The 24,844-nt window shown below is 33.9% G+C and overlaps 1 protein-coding gene across 1 annotated transcript; it reads left to right on the top strand.

The window, feature by feature from the left end:
- The first annotated feature begins 15,520 nt into the window (after positions 1–15,520).
- On the top strand, positions 15,521–20,369 carry Kr (Kruppel). The gene is made up of 2 exons (XM_017616412.1): positions 15,521–16,677; positions 18,175–20,369. Exons 1-2 carry the CDS (start codon positions 16,641–16,643, stop codon positions 19,791–19,793), a joined length of 1,656 nt encoding a protein of 551 aa, XP_017471901.1. The 5' UTR covers positions 15,521–16,640; the 3' UTR covers positions 19,794–20,369.
- Positions 20,370–24,844: the final 4,475 nt, after the last annotated feature.

Below are 24,844 nucleotides of genomic sequence, written 5' to 3'. Positions count from 1 at the left end.
AATATCTTTTCAATCAAAGGATACACTACAATGTCGAGTTTCCTGAAATTTAGTATTGGCATTTCAGGCCGAATTATTTGTAATGCTCCAGGCCATGGATTACGTTGGGTAAAGTAGATGGAGAAGCAGAAATTTACGTGTTTGTGGTGACAGCCAAGATGCACTGAAGACATTGGCCAGCCCTCTATCCACTTTCAAACTAGTTCGGCAATGCAAAAGTCGACTAAACCATCTTGGAAAACATATCGAACTTATCTTACTCTGGGAGCCCGGTCACTCGGGAGTAATGAGGCATCTGACCATTTAGCCAGAGAGGGATCGGACGAGGTATCCCTCGGTCCGCAGCCAGTTACAGCACTCTCACCTTCGGCCATGGATGCTAGCGTCAGATCCTGGGTGGATATTTGGAGGATTCGAGGGGCTGCAGGTGGGCAAGCATTAGCAGATGGTATTGCTAGTTATTTGCTTTCATTGATCAGATGGTGATAGGCATATATGACAACTAGGGATGCAAATTTTCAGAGCCAATATTGATACATCGATATTTCGATGTATCGTAAACACGAACATCGATGCCGAAAAAAATCGCCCTAAAACTATCGATACATCGATATTTTCCGATGTTTCTCTTTTATAATAAGTATGTTACAGGTACTTCATGATTTGCAGGTTTTTACAGGAAGCTGTTAACGTACGCCACCTTCCATAAGGTTTATTAATGGCGAAAACCGCTTTACTTGTAAAACCTGCAAATCCTGAAATACCTGGAACTGACTTAATGCTTGTTAAAATTTCAAGAAACACCTAGTGTCCATCTAAACTGCTACATTGTTAACATTTCAATGGGTGGTTTTTTGAATTTAATTAGATTTCCTTCCAATGTCATAATAGATTTGCTGTTTACGCGCAGATAATACTTACACTCACCTTAAGTCGTATTGAAATACCGTAACTGCGTCATGGAAATCGCCTATGTTCAACGTTGCCAATTGCTTTTATTAAGTACATGGCTGCCATCACCCGTAATACGCTTACCCAAAGGGCTCTGTCCCACGGTCAGTAATTATCACGATATTTGGATCGCGATCCATATTGATGGATTGATGGATCGCGCACGAATGCTACATGTTCAATATTTATCGCGTCAGTATTTGCATATTTTTTTTTGCTGAACGCTTATTATGACGCAAGAAAATATTTTTATTTTGTACGTATAACTTACAGATAATGCATTCCACAATTATTTTAAGATTTGTTCAATTTGTTTTGAAAGATTTTAAGCCCCGAGAGTGAAGGCAGAGCCGATGTTTACATTATGAGAGTAAAAGATGTACTGAAGAAATGTATGGATCGCGTTTTGAAAGTGCTACACGTTCAATATTTATTGACGGTATTGCGATCCGCGATCCAGATTTCAAAATTTTTAGAAATTTTGCGATATGGATCACGATCCATCAATAAATATCGCGATACTTGGATCACGTCAATAAATACTGACCGTGTGACAGAGCCCAAAGAATATAACATAAAGATGTGAACGCAATGGCAATTTTGAACCGAAACTAAAGTCGATGTTTAAAACATCGTTAAAATTGACATCGATATATCGCCAATTTTACGATGTTGAGTAATTTTCAAATATCGATGGTAAACATAGAATTTTTAGCCGATGTTATCGATGTTTCAGAAACATCGATGCATCGTTTGCACCCCTAATGACAACCCATTTGCCTTCTTTCCTTGAAGAGGATCAGACGGCTGAACCCTTTTCTGATATTTGAATGAAAATAGAAAATATTCGGTGGCTGCATTTTCTTGCATTTCGAGGAAAAACTTCATAAGTGATGAGGCGTATTTCACGCTCGACGGCTATATTAATAAGCAAAATTGACGAATCATTGTTCCCGCAAAAAGTGACTATTTGGTATGCATTGTGGTCCGGCAACATCATCGGGACACTCTTCTTCGATAACAATGAAGGAAAATACCGAAAATTCTCACAGCTATGCCGCCATGATCAATGAGTTCTTTCGACTGCTGTTAAAGATTTTCATTTGGACGAATTGTGTGTGTCTTCAACAAGAAGGGGTCTCAATCCACACAACGCAGCCAGGTATGGCTCCACCGAGCAAGAAATTCTCGGGACGGTTGGTTACCAAGCTCCTACGATTAAACTCTCCACGGCTAAGCGAAAGACCGCATTTGTGGCAACAATTTCCAATCATTGCGGCAATTGAATGGCAGATACGTCGAGTTATGGCACAGTCCAAACTTTAGTATGAAATAATGTCCATCGAAATTTAAATATTCAGTCTATTTTAGTAACTTTACATTTCCAAAAACCAAAAATATTTTATGAATACAAATTTGTGATCACAATACCTGTTCTACCTTTCCGGCTTCAACATATCCCCAAAAAATATATTCAGCCCATGATACAAAAAAGAAGGTAGTTTCAATAAACAACTTTTGACGGATAATAAAATTTTTTGAAGTTTCATAATTTGTGAGTATTATCAACGGCCTTGCCACTTTGATAATATTAAAACAATAAATCGGAGTATTTTCTTTCCCATATTTATACCAATGTAATAACATTTCAAATCAAAAACCATTATCAGTACTTGGTACTGTTAAAGGAGATTTCATCGTAATGGTTCTCTTCATTTTGTAATAAAAAGCACGCGCGCATTTTTCTGTTTTTTTTTTTTTTTAATGCCATCTTGCGATTTAAAAATCAAATTCTAAAGAATGTTCTTCCCAAATGAAAGATTTTTATATTTAGGTTCAAATTTGCTTTTAAATTTCGCATCAGATTTTGCAAAAAATTAGGCTTTTAGCATCATTAAATTTCACAAATTAATTTATGCAAAACACCTGAAGAAAAATGTCAGTTACGCGGTTTTGCAGTTACACATTCTCATGCGTTCTGAAACCTAGTCGTCAACCCCATTTGCGAAATCATTTAGCCGGCATAATTTTCTAGTTCATCATATTCCACATCTTTGAATGTACTGATAAAATCTCTGCTTAAAAAAATATATTTCTTCCAGTAATCAGGTAGCATGAATTTGATGAAATGCCATAATTTTATTAAAAGTCAAATGGTTAGCAACAACAACGAATGTCATTAAATGAAACTACCTTTTTTTTTGTATCATGTATTCAGCCAATCGAAATTTTTTCAGTATAGCGTGTCAACTGTGGGAGGCTTTGAGCTTCTAGTCTGGGCCTGTCGGTTGAATTTTGGATATGAATATAGGTTTAGACAGAGTTTTGAAAGTATACACTTTAGAATTTAAAATGAGTTGTCAGTCGCTCTCTTGGAGACTTCGGATTTCTGTTACATTCATGATTTGGTTGATATGGAATGCATATGTATACAGAGACTTGAGAACCTTAAAAACAAACTACCTCAAGATTTGCATTTTTTTAGAGCTTACTGCCGTCATAACAGGACATCCATATTGAATTTTGTCAAAGCAGGCACAGCTCTTTTTCATTTATTCATGATCCAGTTGAAATGGAGTGTGCCAGACTAAAAATTTTTTTTGGGTAACTCAGTTGAGTGACTGCTGATCCTTGTTAGAGGTTACATACAAGTACAACTGCGGCTGCAAACGAAGATGGCAACATGCGCGTTCGATCATCGTACATATGTATATGTATACATCCATATGTGCCAACATACACATATACATATGTATACACACGGTGGGCAGGAAGCAAAGATAGGTTGCATAAAAATGTCGACAAAAACTGAAAGCAGGGTTGTATTTGTTGATATTTTTAGGTTAAGAATCCCTTTGAATTGAAATCCTAGCTGCTCCTGTTTTAAANCCTGCCCACCGTGTACACAGTTAACAAAAAAGAGACGGAAAAAAGGAATACTATTTTTCTAGAGCTTTCCCCTTGACTTTTTCTATTATTTGCAACTGCTACTCTTTCCGTCCTCAGTGGTAAATATTTTCCGCGTCACTTTTCACGTGGATTGACTTTTTAAAATACAAATTCTAAGCAAACAGCAACACCAAGGACATGACAGGACGCATTATGAACATGAAAGAATTACCATAAAGTGTAGTGTTCATCACGCCAACGAAGGACACCGAAAAGAGATTGTTCTATTCACAAAGCCAATGTGTATTGCAATATTCTGCAATGTTTTTATGCTGGTAGTGACCCTGTTTCCCGTTCATATTGTTGACATATCCGTTTAGAGATCGACACGGTTTGCAAATTTTTCATATTACTTTTCAAACAGTACGTTAGTAATTTAAAACTAGGTATGCGAAGCGTCTCGGGCATGCCTGCATTTCTGCTGTAGTGTTGCCAAATGGTGCTCTAATCGCCGTTCATAGATCGTGAGGCCGATAAATGGTCAGTGATGATACAAGTCCAGTCCGCCAATTGTCTGTTGCCTGGAAAGCATGCAATATTACGTAAAAGTCGAAGCATATCAAATTGCTTGGCAAATGTTTTCTTCGAACGCAGACTACATACATATGTACATACATAAACCAACACAATAAAAAGGGAAAATAAAGAAATGAAACTGGAAAGGAAAGGTTGTTCGCAAAAAGAACACAAAAACACCACAATAAGATTACTTAGAAATTCTGCAAGGCGCGGCATTGTCTTTGAGAGCAATTCGGACTACAAAATTATTGAATTGTGTGGATTTAAAAATATGTATGCAGATTTTGCTGTACACCTAAATAACTAGGGGTATTCACGATCCGGTGCATACTGTCTAGCATGGTGCATATATAGCAGGATTGTTGTTGTTTCATGTGTTGAAACAACAACAAAATTTGTCACTCATGCTATTTATGCTATCTATGCACCATGCTAGACAGTATGCACCGGATCATGAGTACCCCTAATGTATTTACATATGTACGTGTTTCTGTATTTAAGTATTTCTATACCTATAATTATACATACGGGCGCTGTAGGCGAGTGGTAACACTCCGAAGGACCAAAGTTCGATCCCTGGTGAAAGGAACATCCCAAATAAATTATAGAAGAAGCTTTTCCGAAAAATTGCAATTTTCCAGTGCACTATGATGTGTAGGGTAGCATTGATACATACATACATGTAAAAATCTACACTGAGAAAAGAGTTTATTAATAAATCAATATGAGTTGCAAAATATTAATACTTAGCAATAGAGAAGCAGCTCCACATGAACTTCAATCATATGTACCATCAGCTTACAAATAGATATATGCCATGACATGTATCATTATTTCGATTAATTTTTATTTCCTTTCATACTGCAGAAATTTGTATTACTTCTTATATTAGCCTAGGTCGCCGTATTAGTATTCTTCTACGAGTTCATTATCGTCTTCGCATTATCTTCGTCTTCGGATTTGTGCATAAGTTAGCTAAGACTTCTGAAACAGCTGGCAACTCTCCTAAATATATTTAAGAAATAAACAAATCTCTAGCGTATGATATTGTGATACCTACATAAATATTTCATGTGCCTGATGAATTAAGTTAAATTTGATTTTTTAAATACGTGACAACGCTCCTAAATACAGTTAAGAAATCAACCTTTTTAAACCCATTTTCATCATTTGATACCCATATATTTAATAATTACTTTAACATATTAAATAATTTGAGTTTACGATTTTACCAGGTGGCAACCCTCTTTAATAATCTTAATCTTAGACTAAGGATATCTTTCCATCTTCGGTTCACGTAATATTTTAATATTCCATTTAACTCATGCATACTTTAATTAAATTCTAATTTTGAAATAGGTGGCAACCCTATTAAAAATATTTTCAAACCACAACCTCTTTCGTCTGACATCTATATCAGGATATACATTTCAATTTTCTACCATTATTTAAGTCGAACTTGCTTTTTGAAACAGGTGGCAACCCTCCTACATATGTGTAATTAAGAAATAAAGCCTTTTCAAAACCATTTCGATCGATACTCATAGTATGATAATTGATTTAACTTAAAAATAATTTGAATTTAATTTTTTTATCAGGTGGTAACTGTTTTTTGAAAAAATAAGAAGCTATTGCACATCAACAGCCCAAGCCCTTTAATTTGATATCTCATTTTATAAAGCCGAACTAACATTACAGATCTGATGATATGACAAAAAAGCTTTCGCGTATTATGCATACATATTAGAGTGGTTCATAAAAACACTCTTTTTGGAAATTCATCAAACGCTACATCAGAATATTTTTCCTTGTGATAAAAAAAAGACACGTATTTTGTATTTTGGCTTTGAAACGGCACACTGTTCTTTCAAATCGCTTCACTAGTTCTCGTGCAATAAGCGATTTCGCAAAGCTCTAAAAATTACAACTACAACATTTGAGCATAGGCCTTCATATCGAAACGTAAGACGTATTCTACGCCAAAAGGGGAAATAATTTGATTCCATTTTGTTAAAATGTAGTATAAAAGTGGGTAGAAATGTTGGCCAACACAGAAAGGAGTACTGAACAAAAATACTATGGATGGCGTAGCCTTAGGTTACATCTTCTCTGTCAAAGTTTGACCTCATTTTTAAATGTGTTACAGAGGTAGAGGTGACTTTTCTTAAAATTTTGAAGTGATACCTATTATAGCTTTGGTCCGATGTTTGTAAGTACCTGAGGAAAAGGAAATATACCCATGAATCGATTCAGCCATGTCCGTATGCCTGTCTTGAACTTCAGTATTACATACTTTAAATAATCGCATAGTAAAACATAAAAAAATTTCATAAACCTGTATTATTTTTTCACATTTAATTCCAGATACGTATGTACATATGTATGTATGTATGTATTATTTGACTGTCAGAAATTTTCCGTGGTGATAACAAAACGACTGAAAGTGATAAACAGCAAACTAATCATACCTATCGCTGCGGGATGTCGAACCACTTTAATTTATTTTAAAATCTGAAATACTCAAATATACATCTATTTATTCTCGTATTCTCCTTTAAAAATTTACAATATACACTTGATAAATGGTCCAGTGATTTGGTGCTTCTGTTGATAACAGCAAAATGAACTTCAATTATATATGTATGCATATATGTTAATATTTGCAAACAAACCAAACTATTTAAAAGTACACGAAGCTGTGAATGGTATAAAACGAGCAATGAGAATTTTTTAGTTGCGTTCCCTAACTCGCAGGAAGTTGCAAGAATTTACAGCAATTTACCAGAAAACGTTCCCGTACTCGGTTCTCTGGCAAAGTAGGGGAAAAATGGGAGAGTAAAATTGGTCCTCTCTTTGTCAGAAGTTGCAACTTGCAAGATTTTATCCCAAGATTTTTTGCTGGTAAAATGTGGTAAAGTGTGAAACCATCAGCTTTTCAAACGATTTGAAGTTGAATAAGCAAAAACAAAAGGACATCTGCATTTCCAACTTATTAAATATATCGTAGCGAAGTGTAAGTATTTTTGTTAATTTGCGAATGATTTAGCAGATCGCTAAGTGATAAAAAAAATTGAGAGCAATTTTACTTTTTGACAGTTTTACAGTTTTTATAAATAATCGAAAACATAAATATGTATTATCAGGACTCTTTCAATGATAATTGAAATTTCTTTGTGATCTTGATGACATTTAATTTGAATTTCTACGCACAACCACTACATATGTACATACATACATACATATTTATGTATGTCTATTTGGCCATGCGTATGTACTAGGAATGTTAATCCCGGGATCCTCTAGTTGCGAAACACCGGGATCCCAGAATTTTTTAGATCCGAAAATACCGGAATAATAGAAACTACTTTTCTTGAGCACTAGTGGCTATATATTTTTTTTTTATTCAATAAATAAATATTTTTTTATAAATGTCTAGCCCGTTATACATATAACACCGTGCGATAGTAAATTTTACACACAAAAATCAATATATTAGCGAAACCACGGGCCAAATATTGTAAAATTGTGTTTTTAGTTTTTCACTTTGACGTCAGTAATTCAAAAATGGTTTAAACATTTCAGTGAAATGTGCTTAAAGAAGAAATATGGGTATAAAATTAAGGAGGAAATTCTGTAGAATTTAATCAGATTAAATGTTTTGGTGCATAAATTTTATCATTGAAATTTCGCAATATTTGTTTCGAATTTCGTCCTTCTAACTTTATCAGCTTAAAAAAATACCATTTGTCCTTGTGAATCCAAAAAATTTGAATTTTTATTTTAATTCTACCGATATTTTTATTCTACTTTAATCATATCATTGAAATTACAAAATACTTTAAAATAAATCCTTTTAACTTTATAATCTTAAAAGATTACCTAGTCGTTCTGGTGAATCCAAAAAGTTGTTATTTTCTTAAATTCTAAAGAAAATTCCTCTTTCATTGCATTGAATTTTTTAAATAACTTTTGAAATTAATCATATCTTTGAAATTACAAAGCCCTTTAAAATAAATCCTGACATTAGAGAGAAAAAAGTAGGTTTCAAACCCATTTATTTATTATTTATTTTATGGTAGATGTAAAGCAATTTTTTTCGATTTAAGTTGTTGAAAAGTAATGAATATCTAAAACCCGGGATTAATCCCGGGATCCCGGGATTGTGATAACGGCATCCCGAAAATCCCGGGATCGTAAAAAGCGAAAAAATTAGCATCCCTAGTATGTACGTACAAATTTATGTACATTTGTACGAATTAAAAAAAAATAAAATAAATAAATAGGTCATTAACTTTAATAGTTACTTGATAGTGTTCGCAGTGCGTATAAATTATTTTCTTTGATAACTAACCTAGGACAATACGTATACTATAAATATATAAATAAATATATATAAATACATTGGTATGTATGTACATATGTATGTGTATATCCTGCCCACGTTTGCTGGGCTGGCAGCACGTTATCTAGTTACCGAATGATTACCCCTTTAGAACCGAATAAAATAAAATTACAGTTTTTTCTCCATCGACCTTATTTATATTAGATTCTTTCCCGTAATCAGCGCGGGACCCCGAATAATCCCAAAACAGCCAAGAAATCTTTCCCGTACTTGACAAATGGGTAATAAAGAGCGAAAATTGGAATACATTGGATAGTTATGTAAGTGTATTCTTCTTCCTGCACGAAATAGCCCTGACGTTTTCTCTGGGAAAAAATGGAATTGATTTAAATTTCCATTCTTAGCTGCCCGTCTCCACAGGATAAAGTTTATATCTTGATACATATGTATGTTAGAATATAAATAGCCAATGGAGACCGCTCATTGCTCTTCAAGAGCTACGTACAGATATCAGAGCTTATATCTTGCCACCTATTGCCGGCAATTTGGTAGTTTGACAGCAACATCATAGATATTTTAATATATAAGCAAAAACTGAGCGGTTTTCTGATAAAATATTTGTTATTATGTACTTGGATGTAAAATAGCCTATTTTCTAAATTTTTTTGAGCAGTTTTGGAGTTTATTTTTTGAATGTAATATAAAATATGTATACTTAATCTAGAATTTTTTAAAGTCAATCAAGAAGCAGCAATGCAAAGCATTTTGAGAAATTAGACTGTCAAAATTTCGAAAATCAATTTTGACTTGCTCATGCTGTACTAGCAATTTAAATTTGGGGTGAAAAAGGTGTCCAAACCCATCTAATCTTGCTAATACATACTTATTGCTAAGTATTTCCTTAAATTAAAAAAAAAAAACATTATCTCGAAAATCACAAAACTTTGACAAACTCTAAATTTTTTATCTTATTTCGAGATTTAACTTAATTTGAATTTATTACCGTTTTATTAACCGTTTAAGTATTTTCTAGGCATATTCTTGTAGGGCATAAAATTCTCTTAAGAATTACTTTAAATCTGATTGTCTTAGAGACGATTAAGAGTATTAAATATTTTAATGATATTGCTGAACGAAGTATAGCATTGATACAAAATTAGAATCGAAATTTGATAAAAGACGCAGAATAAAAGCAACTTCTTTTGCACTTAGTGAAATTATATCGCCAGCAATATCCTAATTTTATTAACAATTAAAAACTGAATTTTACTAATAATTAAATATACTAAAATATCAATATAAAATTATAAATAAATGGATAAAAACTCTCTCAAACAAATCTAATTCATAATAAATATTTTCTATCATTTTAGTGTAAGTTGTTTCATTAACAGGTCTATTCTACACGTTACCGATGATTTTGTAACCGGAAAATTTTATTACTAAAAAATATTACCAGTTCTTGCCACCGCAATTCTAGGTACATACGTTGGTAATGCAGTTAAAATATTCCGTATTTCAGCTATGTAAATTAGTGGAAATTCTGGCATTGCATATTTCACGGAGCAATATTTGGTTACCAGCTTATTAGATGGTAATAAAATTTACCTGTTACCAGAGTGCACAGAATGCGAAAAGGGTTTAAAAATGTACAGGAACTTTATTTGCCGGTTACAAAATGTTTATTACCAGCGCAGACCTGTTAGCATAAATATTTGCCATAAAAATGCCTTAAATATGAATATTTCAGCTTTTTTCAACTTTCAAATGCATGGAAAACTTTGGGCGCTTTGAGCGACCGCTAAATATTTTTTGATTACAAAATAAAAAGGAAAGGGTATATGTTTAAGGTATAGAACAATCCTAGGAGGTGAGAGCATAAACATTCGAAAAAATTTAAATAAAGCTTTCAAATTTTCAGATACAAATTTATGAATAAATTCGGTTTGAAATATGGACCTTTTTGTAAAAAATACAGTGGTCAGGGTAGCCGGAGTTGGACTTACATTTTCTCTGTCAAAATGCTAATTTTACTCCATTTTTCAATGAATCCCTCCTCCGTCTCCGCTCCCCACCCCAAAACCGTTGCATAAATAACCGAACATTTGCCCTTTTGTTTTTGGAAGAGAAGAGGTCTAATACTTAATAAGATGATAATTGTGTTTCTTACTAACAATAAATCATCAATGTGGTTTCACACCCCCTCCAATATTGAACAGCAAAATATATTTATTTTTACGCAAAGAAACAACGATATTGTCGAAATATACTAGAATTGGATAATACTCACTTCTCTGAAAGTCATGAGGCCAATGGGTCCAAAGTAAATTCCGTTTTCAAGTTACTTGAAAGACAAAGTTGGACAAAGACAATATCGAAATGTGTAATTTCAGTGTTTGAATTATATCAGAAACAATCGTATCCGGCATAGAAAACTATAACAGTCGCTAGCTACATTGCGAAATATTCAGGTGACATAATGACACTAAAACAATTTTAAATTATGTTCACTAAAATTTTATCAACGTAAAAATAAAGATTTTGGCAAGTAGTTATCGAATTTAATGTAAAGTTCAAACGTTTTTAAGATAGGATATTAATTATGTATGTATTTTATTTATACTCCCAAATTTAGGACATTAAATCCGCTCCATCAAAAAACTTAAATTGGGTAACGCCGCTACGAATTTTTTACGATTGAGCAATTGTCAAAAATCTCCTTTTTAATCAAAAATGTGTTTATTGAAACTACCTTCTTTTTTATGTATCATTGTCAAAATAAAGTCGACATTAAAATTAGTTACAGCTTTTTGACATAACTTCCAATGTCAATCTGCCAAAAAACTGCAACTGACTTTACAGTCGACTTTATTTCGACTACGACTATGTATAACCCATAACCCATAACATACATATCGTCACCTGAAATGCAAAGACACGAAGCAAACTTGTCGCTGAACTTCAAAAAGTCGTAACTAATAAAAAATTTAAAATCCCACATCATTTAATGAACAAAAAAAAAACAAAAAAATTGGTAGTCACGACTTTTTCCATTTCAGTTACAATGTTCTTACGTCTTTTTGCATTTCAGGTGACGATGTGTACATTATGCAAATAAATTAAGCAGCAACGGAGAGCATAGTCATGAATGACGAAAAGGTTCTTCAACAAAAAATCTGCGGAAATAAAAAAGTTCTTACTACTGAGTATGCGCCCAGATCCCCAACAACCACATAAAGAAGAACATCATACTTGTATGTATTAAGATGTGGTTGTATATATGTAGTATATACATATCTATGTATGTACTCAGAAAAAAGGAGAACGATAGAAGTAGCTGTAGGCGCCAAATCGCAACCACTAAGTATTATATGGACATATATATGTATGTATGTATGTATCGTTACCTTAACAGTAAAGTAAAAATACAAAGTTCCCTTTTTGATTGATTAAGTTGCATTTCATCGAATTATATGTAAGTCACCACATTATTTTGAGCAATACAAAATGTTAGTCAGTTACGGCTTTTTTCCATTTCAGCGGGTATATGAGTTAGGGCCTTTCTATACTAAGGTAACGGTATGTATGTATTTACATGTCGCTAATTTACGAGAAACTGTTGCAACTCAAAAAACGGGATTTTTCAGAAAACGCGTGTAAAGTTTTCGATTAATAAAAAAATAGACGTGCATATTTTCTTCTCTTGCGGAAACTGCACAAGATCTTAGCATGAAAACTTGTATTCTAGGGAGTACTTATGCATCATTAACTTAAAAATCACGTTGTTATAGTCTTTCAGTAAATTAGAGAAATGTATGTACATAGTTACACAGTTACAACAAGAGAGGTCTCGAACACGCAGGAGAATTAATTCTCCACGCATATATACATATGTATATGTACTTACACGTAGATATGTATGTATGTCGTAGCTAAGGGTTTCTACATTCTCCTGTAAAAGGTGGTTTACACATGGATTACACGAGTGTGCATCGGCCAAGTTTAAAGTAGAGGGGTTTCATACAAAAGCAATGGGGTTGATTGCGCACGAAGGAGTGAATTCACTCAAAGAGTGTCTCAGTCTATTGGAGAAATGAGTCATAAGGTCGTTAATTTAAGTACTGGGTTGTGGAAGAGGAATTCGAGTGAGAATTTTCCGATTTTAACACATTGCGTGCCAAGCCATTTTAGGTATTTTAAAAAAGTGCCGTAGGTGTTTGGTTTAATTTGGGATTAAAAATTAAATAAAGCTGGAACTAAAAGAAATTGACATAAAGTAAATTTTGAGCAATATTATTGCTTTCATCGTTGTATATGTACATAGATAGACAGTATATATCCAGAAGATAAGTTAGGTAGAACTTTTTAAGTGAAGCCGTTCTAAAAGGCCTATCCAAGAAAGGCTGAAAAAAGTGCTTCCCTGCATGTCTTCTAGAAGGAATTTTACTATTTACAATTCACGCAAATAGGTAAGTCTATATTATTTAATAGTACAAATGAATTTAAGTATGCATTTTAGATTGCAATAAAAAATATTTGATATGAACCTTAAATAAATACCTAAAGGGGTATGATTTTATGAACTAAAGAATTATCGTTATAAGATCTTCTCCAAAAGCCTTCGGAGTAGTTAAATTAATATTTCCTATACCTATTTTTGTGGTAATCTTGATACTTTCAGTAGTGAACTTTTACCGCTTGGAGAGGAGAGGTCATAAAGCATGGGAAGCAAAAAGCTGTTTTAAATTTTATTGCTGTAAAAATTGCTCGTTTAACTTTTTACTTGTCAAATTAAGAAGGTCAGATGTTACAGGCTTTAAATTGAAATTTCCATTTGCCGTATTCTGCTTTCATGCGAATATTAAAAAAGAATGCTTCACCCTTTTAATAAATCTACAAATTAAAAAGGGACGAGTTTAGGCCGCCTGGTCGTCAAGGGTTAAGATATTTAAATAATTTTATTACAAAAATGAGGGAAATCGAATGCATATCCAAAAAAAACTAGAATTGAATGGGCTATAAACCGCATACTCAAAAATTTGCTTAAAATTCTGAAAAACAAAACGGTGACCTTTTGATGAAAATTTGTTGATTTTTGTACAAAATTTTAAATCAAATTTAGTTTTTGTTACATAATTTTAGTTTTGCTACATATAGATACTTTTATAAAACAACTTAAAGAAGGAAAAGGGATATTAAAACTCGAAAGAGGTAATTCCACCTATTAGGTAGAAGCAAACGAAAGGAGAAAAGCAAAAATTAAGAATAAACCTTGTCCATCATCCCATGTTAAAATTCATGGAACTTATTTGAGCTCTTAACTGCAGCTAAGATTTTGGCGGAAATAGGATATAACTCTACATTTATGCAATTGAAATTGTAAAATATGTGCTTTCCGTGTACGTATGGTATTCTGGGTTTTGGTATAACATAGAACATCCAAAGGTTAATTAAGTCAACCCAATGACTCAAAACTGATAAATTTACACATTCATGCTTCTGGCATGAGGGTGATAATATAATACCAAAAATATACCCATAATCGCAACGATCCAGTTCTTGCGACAGCTTAAATTGTAGCATCGTAAGTTTTATAATGGCGTCAATTAACAAAATTAACAAAATAGTTCTATCTGCGCGACTTTAATTTTTTCTTTTATCTCGTTCTCTGGTTTGAATGCAGTGCAGTGCTAGGTGTTTTGCATTAACATAAGCGGTAATAACAACTTTCTCGTGCATGCGTTTCTTTGGAGAATTTTGGTATTTCATTTTATTAGTCTATGTTTTGGTGTGTGCAGCCTTTTACCGTTATTTTAAAAACGAATTTGCCAAAAAGAAATTAAAAATCTACAACTTTTTTAAAAATAGCCAAAATGTAAATTTTGCACAAATACATATGTAGGTACATATGTATGTATATGAAATTTTGGTTTCGGTTATAGCAAAAATTCAGTTTCCGCGACAGCTCTGGTTTTTAATCCGTCGCGAATACCGAGCGTGCACTGTACATACATACATATGTATATTAACATATGTACATATGTATGTATTTGAATGCATGCATTCGGCCGATATTTTCCTCATATGACCTCCGTTATAATCAGGTAACAAATAACATAATTTAAAAGCTAAAAAAGTAATTGCATAGAATAGTTACTAGAGCAAAAAAGATGCAGGACAACACAACGCCCATTAAAACGCCAACGCATGTCAAAAGAATAAAGAAGTGTGCAGGTAGCCCTCTCACTTAGTGATTTGCTTTTTTACGTGGCACATTATTCAAGGACACATTGGGAAGCAGACTTCGGTATAATGGCCAATATTAGGAGCGCGAAATGACTTTCAATGAGTGTTGACAGTATTGCGGTATGTAGTTCTAGAGATGAAGAATAAGTTAAAACACTAGAAGCAAAACTAAGTACCAAGTATCTACCTGCAAAAAAAAAAAATGTTGTTGAGTCATTTGCATGGCAGGAGTAATTGAGTGACTTCATTGAGTGAAAGTGGTCTGTCAACCTGTACATAACATAAAAGAGGAATGGAATTCATTTACTCATTTTTATATTTGTGTTTTAAAAGCGATAGGATTTTACCCTAAGTCGTATTGATAAAATTCATTGGAGCTCGGCGTCTTATTTAGCTCTCTACTCGTTTTAGATTTCTCCACAATATACACTCTTGTTCACACAATCTACTCAGTGTTCGGCATTGCAATGGTGTCTGTTTCCGCCGTTGCTCGTCACATAGACACAATTATACTTACACATTTGTTGCTACTCTGAGCGGTTGCTTCATGTATTCGTGAAATCAACCCTCTTAACGTGGTGGTTTCCCCGTTGAAATACTTTATGATTTTGTGTTGCCTTTTCACTGGCTGGATTTTAATGTTGTATGGTTACTTAAAGCTGTGACATGCAACCGAAGAGTATCAGTTGTGATTTGGCTCTGTTAGTGAGTGGAAGTGAAATATACATTTTCTTTTGCATAAAAACCTACGATGCTTTCTACATGAAGAAATGACACATACACAAAATTAAAGTAAATCCTTCATTCTTCAACCGAAACGTCAAACAAAACAACAAATACAATGCAGTGTTCAATATTTTCGCAAAAGTGTAACGCGCAAAAATAAATGCAAACATGATGAACAAAAATACAACAAAAACGAAGCAAAAAATTTTCTTTTTAAATGCATCAACGCGAACAAGAAATACCCAACGTCGCTGTCGCAAAGGATGAGCCGGCTTTGCCTAAGATTTACTATCGCCACTGTTGCTGCCCTACTGCCACTATATATCGACGCAACGTCACGTAAATCATATCAGTCTATTGCGACAACTCGTGCTGCCCGCATCGCAGGTGGACCGAAGGAACATCCGAACAACATTTCAAGACACTTTAAAAAAAAAGACGCGCCATACATAAATTCAACGTTAAACTAGAACAAAATACCTCAAGTTTTCGCTAACTAAAAGAGTTTACTACTACTAATGAAATAAATATATGCAACTAAGAAACTACCTCATTTAAGTAAAATTGTGTGTGCTATATTTGGAAAACCGTACAACGAGCGAAAAGCTACCATCCACGGGCTGCTTAATTTACCTAAGTGCAGAACTACCTCAAAGTACAAAAAGTGCTCATCTGGGATAATTAAATTCAATAAAATCAAAAATTAATACAACATCTAAATAAAAGAGTGTAAACTTTGAATGCAATTTAAAACAAAAAAAATACAAGTTAAGAAAGTCATATTAAAGAAAAGTATCGAGATTTTGCAGTTTGTGATATTCTGCAGGGGACAATAAAACAATAATCAGAGATCATAACAAGTCAGTACCCATTGGGCTAGTTAGTAGCACCGATTACAATTTTAACAATGGCGATTTCGCTGCTGCAGGATGCCCAAACACGAAGTAAGTATTTTCAACACTTTAAAAAAATATACATATTTTTTATCTAAGTCTTGTTTCCAACTTAGAAATCTAGTTTTTGCTGTGGTAAACTACATAAGTACATATGTATGTTTTGAGAATAAGAACATTAGTACACAGTTAATTTCAGTTTATTTCGTTATTATATTGCATTGAAATGCATATGTACATACATATGTAGATAATGTACTACATTGTAAATATTAAAATATACTACAGCCGGTTGAAACGTCAAACATTTTTTTATGCCCATTTCCCCGAAGAAGTAGTACACGTTCACTTTGCAAATACTCATATGGCGATTTTCTAAACTTACGATGCTCCCTTTACACTTCACCCCACTTCACCCCATCCTGATAGACAGCGGCCATTCTATGCAGCCGCAAGCAATGGCGATCAGTGCACCGCCATGTCCACCCTCTCCTTCCTGCAATAGGCGGCAACGAAAAAAATAATGTAAATATGTATGTATGTTTGTATGTAAAAGCTAGCAATTACGACGTCTCAATGGCCAGGCCAGAGCTGTAGCTTTTACGGTTGCCATAGTTGCGACTGAATATGTTTTCATTGTCTTCGGCATAACCATCGCCATCACCATCATCATCATCATCATCTTATCAGCCGCACACTTGTAGTGGTTATACGTCATTTTTGTTTATACCCATTTTTTTTGTTTTGCTTATACATACATATGTACATATGCATGGCTTCACGTGGGTTTGTAGGTATGTATTTATGCACATCCTATAACATATTTTGCTCAGCCGGCATTTAACTCGTTCACGCGCCACAAAACACTGTTGGTGGGGGTGCCGACGGCAGGGCACAACCAGCCGAAGGCTTGATAAGTATGCATATGTGTGCTTGCTCATACTTATTGTACTGTATGTGTATGGCAGACCAAGCACGTGTGCAGATGAGTGCTATTTCTCTTTGGTTTATAATCTCACATATGTTTTTTTAACAATACCCGTTTTGATCGATAGCGCTCTTGTGCCCTGAATGAGCAAGGAGCATGGGTTCATATAGTAGCACATATACACACATATGTAGCTATGTACGTAAAAACCTTGTGAAACTCGTTTAACGCTTTCAGTAACCATATGTGTTTTCTCTTGGAATGTGACGCTCTTTGCTGTGCTCTTACATCATTCCACTCAAAATTTCATTGCAATTATTTCGTTTATTTACCGTCTCCGTGTATATATTTCGCAAACATTCTCATTAGACTGGTGAGCCTCATTCGATAACTTAACCCCTCAATCCTTCTTCTACGCCTAGCAAAGAATTTTGCTGAAACTTGAATGATGTTTAAAAAATGTTGTTTAATAATTTCCGTTTCCGCTATCCTTGGCAAATGTGTATGTGCCTTCTTCCGTAGATTATTTCCGATTTTAGCTGTCGATTTAAATATTGATTTAGTTTTAAAAATTAAATATTTGCCAACTAATCATGCGAATTTTTCCTCTGTTTCCTTAGGTTTAGCCGCTGCTCTAGTTGGCATAAAGCGGGACGATGTAGAAGCGCATAACGCACTCTCCATGTCGCCGCCAATGTCCGCCAACACTTCCACGAATAGTTTGTATCCCGGTTTGCAGCATGCCGCCGCCGCTACAGCCTTCAGCATGCTGTCGCCCTCACAACTGATTGCCGCAAATCGTCAGGCAGCTGCTGCACTTATGGCCTCGCAACTATTCCCGCAACATCCTTCTATTTTTGGGCAAATGTGGCCTAGTGCAATTCCCCATCTTCCTCTAAATACTGGTCCAAACTCGCCACCCGCCAGCCCACATTCGCCAATCGGCGCAACGCCGCCTTCCAACAGTGGCAAACAAGTCCATAGCTTGATCTCGCCCACGGGTTTTACACAGGCTGATTTGCCCGCCAAGAAACCGCGCAAAATTACTGTTAAGAAAGATTTAATGTCACCACCAATCGAAATGTCGATGAACGTAAACGATATATATAGCCCAGCTGGTCCAATTTCGCCCCCATCATCTGGTTCCTCGCCCAATTCAGCTCATGACGGCCACAGTCGCACTGATGTCACAATTTCTGCGTCGGCCACAAAGGATCCCTCCCGCGATAAAAGCTTTACCTGCAAAATCTGCTCACGGTCCTTCGGCTATAAGCATGTACTGCAGAACCACGAGCGCACTCATACGGGCGAGAAGCCTTTCGAGTGCCCTGAGTGTCATAAGCGTTTCACCCGTGACCACCACTTAAAGACCCACATGCGTTTGCACACTGGCGAAAAGCCGTACCATTGTTCACACTGCGACCGGCAGTTTGTGCAAGTGGCAAACCTTCGGCGTCATCTGAGGGTTCACACTGGCGAACGGCCATATTCTTGCGACATCTGCGACGGGAAATTCAGCGACTCTAACCAATTGAAATCCCATATGTTGGTACACAACGGCGAGAAGCCGTTTGAGTGCCCGGAATGCCATATGAAATTCCGCCGACGTCACCATCTACTGAATCACAAATGTGGGCAGAATAGCATTTCTGGTTTACACTCTCCGCCAACCTCACCCGATGCCGTACTTAGCCCAAATGGTCTTAGTGGCGATTACGCGCTTTGCGACCAAAAGTCTGTCATGGGATCTAGCTACGGCTCGGAGGAGTCTATGGATATCGGTCGCCCAATTAATGTCTCAGCTTTGTCCTTTGAGCTCATGGAACACCAGCAGAATGGTCAACTTCATTCCACCATATCGTCCATGGGTGCCTCACTAAGTATTACTGAAGCAGATGGCGATGAGGAACTGGACACACCACTGGATCTATCCGAAAGCGACGTGAGTATTGATGTCGGACGGAACAGTATCAAGGGAACGCACGATTTTCGCCGTGTCTTCCGTCTGCCAACGCAAATTATGCAGATGCACTGCGAAATGCCCGAACAAACAGAGCCTGAGGACTTGAGCATGCATCGGAGCAACATCAACCTTGCAATCAACGCTACTCACTCCCACGAATCTATGATGATGGTGCAAGACGATCTCGATCTTGAAGAGCTGGACGATACGACGACGGTCTATATGCGCCAGCAACACCATTTGTCTGGGCAAAAGTCAACGACGCAGATGGAGTAGGAAGAGGTTTTTTCAGCGAATTATTCGGAAGATTCAAGCCGACAAGCGTCATCATATTCTCTACTGCAGATGATGAGTCGTTCACCCTTGCTACTGCTGCCGTCACTTCTACGCTCATTCTTAGTTAAAGTGAGCAACAAAAGTACGCAGCATTCCAAGAGGCTGTAAAATGAAATTAGTTGAGCGAAACTTTAAGAGGATTTGCACAAAGGTAAAAAATATCGCTGTAAAGGGCCACTTAATAAGCAACTCATCAATTACCTCAATGCTGCATCTACATACATATATATGTGCAAATGTACATACATATGTAAAGAAGGACCGTTAAATGAATATAAATGCATTGCAAATGTATAATAGTTACACAACAGAAATGTACGATAATCTATTTATGTTTTTGTAAGTTGTTACTGTAAAATTCAATAAAATGAATGTCATTAACTTAATACTTAGTACATATAGAAATTAAGTGGGCGCGAGTTCGATACGGATTCAAAAATCATTGTTTGTAAATTTTTCAGTGCCATTTTTAATATTTTAAGCTTACCTGAATAACTATGCATTTAAGTTTATTTATTGCCCAAATAATTTATTTTAATATAAGCTACTTTGACTTTAAAAATTTACTTGTACATAAATAGAAGTAAAGAAAATTTTATGTACATATATACTAGTTTTATTGTGAATTATTATTTTAACTTATGGACATACAAACACCTACATACTTATTTCAAGTATTTCTTAACACTTTTTGTGTTAAAATCGAATGCATTTTAATCAAAACTATAAGCAAAGAAAATCAAAATTGACTTTAAGTTATATGAGCATAAATTATATTTATAAGACACTGTTTTTATTTAATTTAATTGTTTGTATTTCCTACGTTTTTAAGCTTTCAATAGACAAATTTATTAGTTGCACTTAAATTATAATTTTTAAACTTGAGTGTGCATTTTGTGTTGTTAAAAGTAATAAAAAAATCAAAACGCTTAAATACATACATACAGATATAAAAAAAAAACGATCAACAATGCCTTTTTTTGTGTTTGACTGTTTGGTTCTTGTTCAAATTTGTGCTATTTAACCCGAAATGTTCGCAATTTTATTATTCTTTTATGGTTGCTTTTGCAATATCAATTTTCAGCTAACTTACATACACTTACGTTTTGAACCAATGTACCAATTGCCCAGGTCAAATGAAAATGCGATACAGGAAAATATATGTATGCATAAATACTATAAAACCAAATACCTCCAATACCTCCTCATTAGCAAAACATTAACAAAAATGCAATGGTCACTACCAGTGGCAAACGTTGCCAGAAATCGATGAATTTATATTTGAAAACTGTAAAATTACAATTGTAAATTTTATTAGAAACTATATCAATTTTAGGATTACAAATTATCAACAACAACAAAAAAGATCATAAATATTTGCTATAGGTCTTAAAAATAAGCTCATTACCAGAGAATAAAGTCCGATACAAGGATTTGCTGAATACCCAAATAGAATAAATAAATACATATGTACGTACGTACATATGTAGCTATACCTAGTTTTGATTTTTATGAAGTTTATTTAGCACAATATAAATACGTCATACGAGATGTAGGAAGTATATGTTTACTTAATAAAGCTATTCTAATTATCTTGTACATATATGTATGTACAAAGTCGTTGAACTAAAAAATATAATAAATGATAGTATACAAGCGATGACAAACATGTATAATTTCCATTGTTCATTCAAAAGTGTATGGTATAAAAAGTTCCTCGGATTAATTACAAGAAAATAATGACATTGATATAGTGAGCAATATGTTTCAAATTTGCGCAAATTTATTTTAAATATAAAATCAGAGCATTAAATAGAGTCCTGGATTACTTTAAGTTTAGTTTTTTTATGCAACATGTGGAAATAAATACATTGTTCTCTTCGTAATTTTTTCCTAATCACAATGTACATTTTCAAAAGTTTGGTTTTGTTTATTTGGATTTTTTTTTATGAATATACTTTATTAACTAATTTTATTATAACTCTGTTTAATAAACATTCATTATATCCAAACCCTTGAATTTATTATTTAAAAAAATTTTGCGCATTGAACGAAACACATTTGTTACACTACCCCGCTTTACATTCAAATATTGTAAAGAAATTTCAAATTTAAAGCGCTGCATTAAATTGTAATTAATTTCACACAAGCATAAATCATTGCGTGCACATTAATTAGGTAGGCATGCCATCTAGAATAGACATATGTAGATATAAAATTTAGGTGTTCTGTCAATTTGAAAAATTAAAATATTTAAAAAAAGGTTAAATGTGCATTTGAACGAAAATATAAGAAATAAAGTGTGCAATATGTATACGTAAGAAATTCTGATATGATTGTTTCAAGTTTAGTAAGCACTCGTATTTGTAAGGAAGTACTGTAAACAATAGGCTAAGCTCTCAATGAGCTTTGAACTAGTCAAATTTTTGGAAGTAATACGACTGAAAATGTAAATAAATGTATGGCTTCAATAATATCTTTTAATATTTGAGATAAATTACAATTGTAAAACAAAAGCCAAAACTGTAAATATGTACGCACTAATATACATATACATATAAATATCTATCATAAAAAGTGTTTAATAATAATAATTTGGTTTCGTTGTTAACTATTCTTTACCTTTTATAAAAAAGTATATTATGTATGCATGTATAAAATTAAATTGATGAAGTTTATTAAAAAAAAGTCTACAATTGAATCATTGCTGAAAATGCTGGCATGCATTTTTGAATTTATAAATATTGCAGGAAAACTTTTTGTTACGCGATTATACACATACATATGTACATATTGTCGATGTTTTTGCAAAACGCCCATCGACCAACCGCAAAACCGCCTATCTGACGGCACTCAAATTTTACAGAAGAGCGAAAAAACGGTTTTCTTTGAAGGTATTGGCTATGATAAGCGATACTTTCTCTAGTTATTGTTTTACAAATCTGTTGTTTTAATAGCGATTTTACAATTGTTATGCAAATTGGTTACCAAATCTCATTTTTAACACAAACGGCAATAACGCAAAATTTGCTTTATTTCACTTTAAAATAGGAAATAGTTCCAAATTCTGAGTTTTGCTTTTGTCCCATAGAGTTTCTCAAATATTTTTTTATTAATTTTAGTTTTGAAAATGATCCTTCAGCTGTAGGCACAGGAATTGGAACAAACAACATTAACGCTTTCAAAAAACAAGGAAAACATAAATTTCTATTAATTTTTTTTTATGTTTTGGTAGGATTTTGCTAGGTATATCTTCGGCGCAGGGGGGATGATCTTTCGATTTATATTTTCCAATATGTTAGCAACAAGCATGCGATCGCGAACGTACGAATAATATTGGAAGTTGCTTTTGGCTGCAAATTGAAAAATGAAATAAACTGCGAAATGGGGCAGAATATTTTAAAACGATTAATTTTATATTAAAGTGGAATAAAGGTACTTCCTCCTAACTAATGGCGCGTTGAAATATCTCTATTAGTTTTTTATTTATAAGCTGAAGTACCGGTCGCAAACGTACGGGTCGCGAGCGTACGATTTTTCCGTCATTTTTTATACCTTTCATGAACATGAAATGGTTTTATTAATTTAGTCCAATGTTTGTTATTACCAGAAGAAGAAGATATAGACCCACTAACTGTTTGCTAAATTATCAGAACGTCGAGCTGAGTCAATTTAGCCAAGTCCATCTGTAAGTCTGTTTGAATGCATTTAGTCCTTCAGGTTTCGAGTATTTGACTGAAATTTGGTAAGCAAGTGTATTTTTATAATGTAAATATTAATCATTTGTCGGAACCGCCAAAATCGGTCCACTACAACTTATAGCTCCTGTACAACTGACTGTTCATTTTACTTCTCGGTCCTGGTTGACCATTCTGTGGAAATGCGCATATGGTCTTTAGTTGTGTCTGACTTTTAATTGATTTTAAAAAATTATAACTTTTAAGTACTCACTTTTGTAAAAAAATTAAGGATATTTCTGAGCTCGCGGTCTCTTGGGCCGGAGCCCTCTCGGATCGGGGCTAGTGTAATTTGCCAGGTGCACGCGGACTGCCGCGACGCTGGGTACTTTCAAAATTGTATACATACTTACAAATCCGTCAATTTAACTTGTTCATGTACTACTTTTTGTCAGATGTAACCTATGTATGTGTACTTTATTGCAAAGTTAAAAAGTTGGTCTTATTGCTCAACGATAAATGAAATAAAGTAAATTTGTGTTATTTCACATTTAATTGGGAAATAACACAAATTTTCTTTATTACCGTTTGTGTTATTGCACCACCCATTTAAATCAATGGTGTTCCAGAAACAAGTACCTAAAATAAAAAATAAATCAAGTATTTGAACAATTTTGGTTTTAAAACGTTTATTTTGATGAAAAAGTATCGAATTTACATATTTTTTCGTTGTCACTCAAAGAAATTATATTTTTTTAATAACTTCGGATGGTTTCCAAATTTAGTGTTCATATTAATAAAGGCAATGGACGTTGGCATCAAGTACAAAATTTTTGTGAAGTTTCAAGAGTTTACTACGAAATTAAAAAAAAAAAAATGACAGCATGCAGAAAATCTGTCTTACCTATTTTGTAAATTTTGAAATTTTACAATTTTTTAATTTCAATAATTTTAGATTCTTCAAAATGTTAAAGTTAAACGGTGAAAATGTTCTTCTTGTCAAACCAAACGAATCTAGTGAAAAAATTGCATTGCGTAAAATATGACTATAATTTGAGAAACTAAAATTCCATCTTTACAACTTTTATTTGCACCATTCATTCTAAATTTTTTATATACATGAAGAAAGTGATATATGCATAACTATATGCATAAGGAATACTGTGTAAAAACTTTGAACGTAAATATTAAATCACGTTTAAATAATATGGCTTTTAGGTTAAGGCGTGCGAGTAAACGGCCAGTGGAAAAATGTAATGTATAGTAATCGAAAAAATAATCAGTAAAACAACCCTTTTCACATGCGAAAATGCA

The sequence above is a fragment of the Rhagoletis zephyria genome, unplaced genomic scaffold (genome assembly GCF_001687245.7).
Source record: "Rhagoletis zephyria isolate East Lansing unplaced genomic scaffold, Rhagoletis_zephyria_1.1 Rzeph_scaffold_00025, whole genome shotgun sequence".
NCBI lineage: Eukaryota > Metazoa > Arthropoda > Insecta > Diptera > Tephritidae > Rhagoletis > Rhagoletis zephyria.
This window is presented reverse-complemented; position numbering and strand designations above follow the sequence as displayed.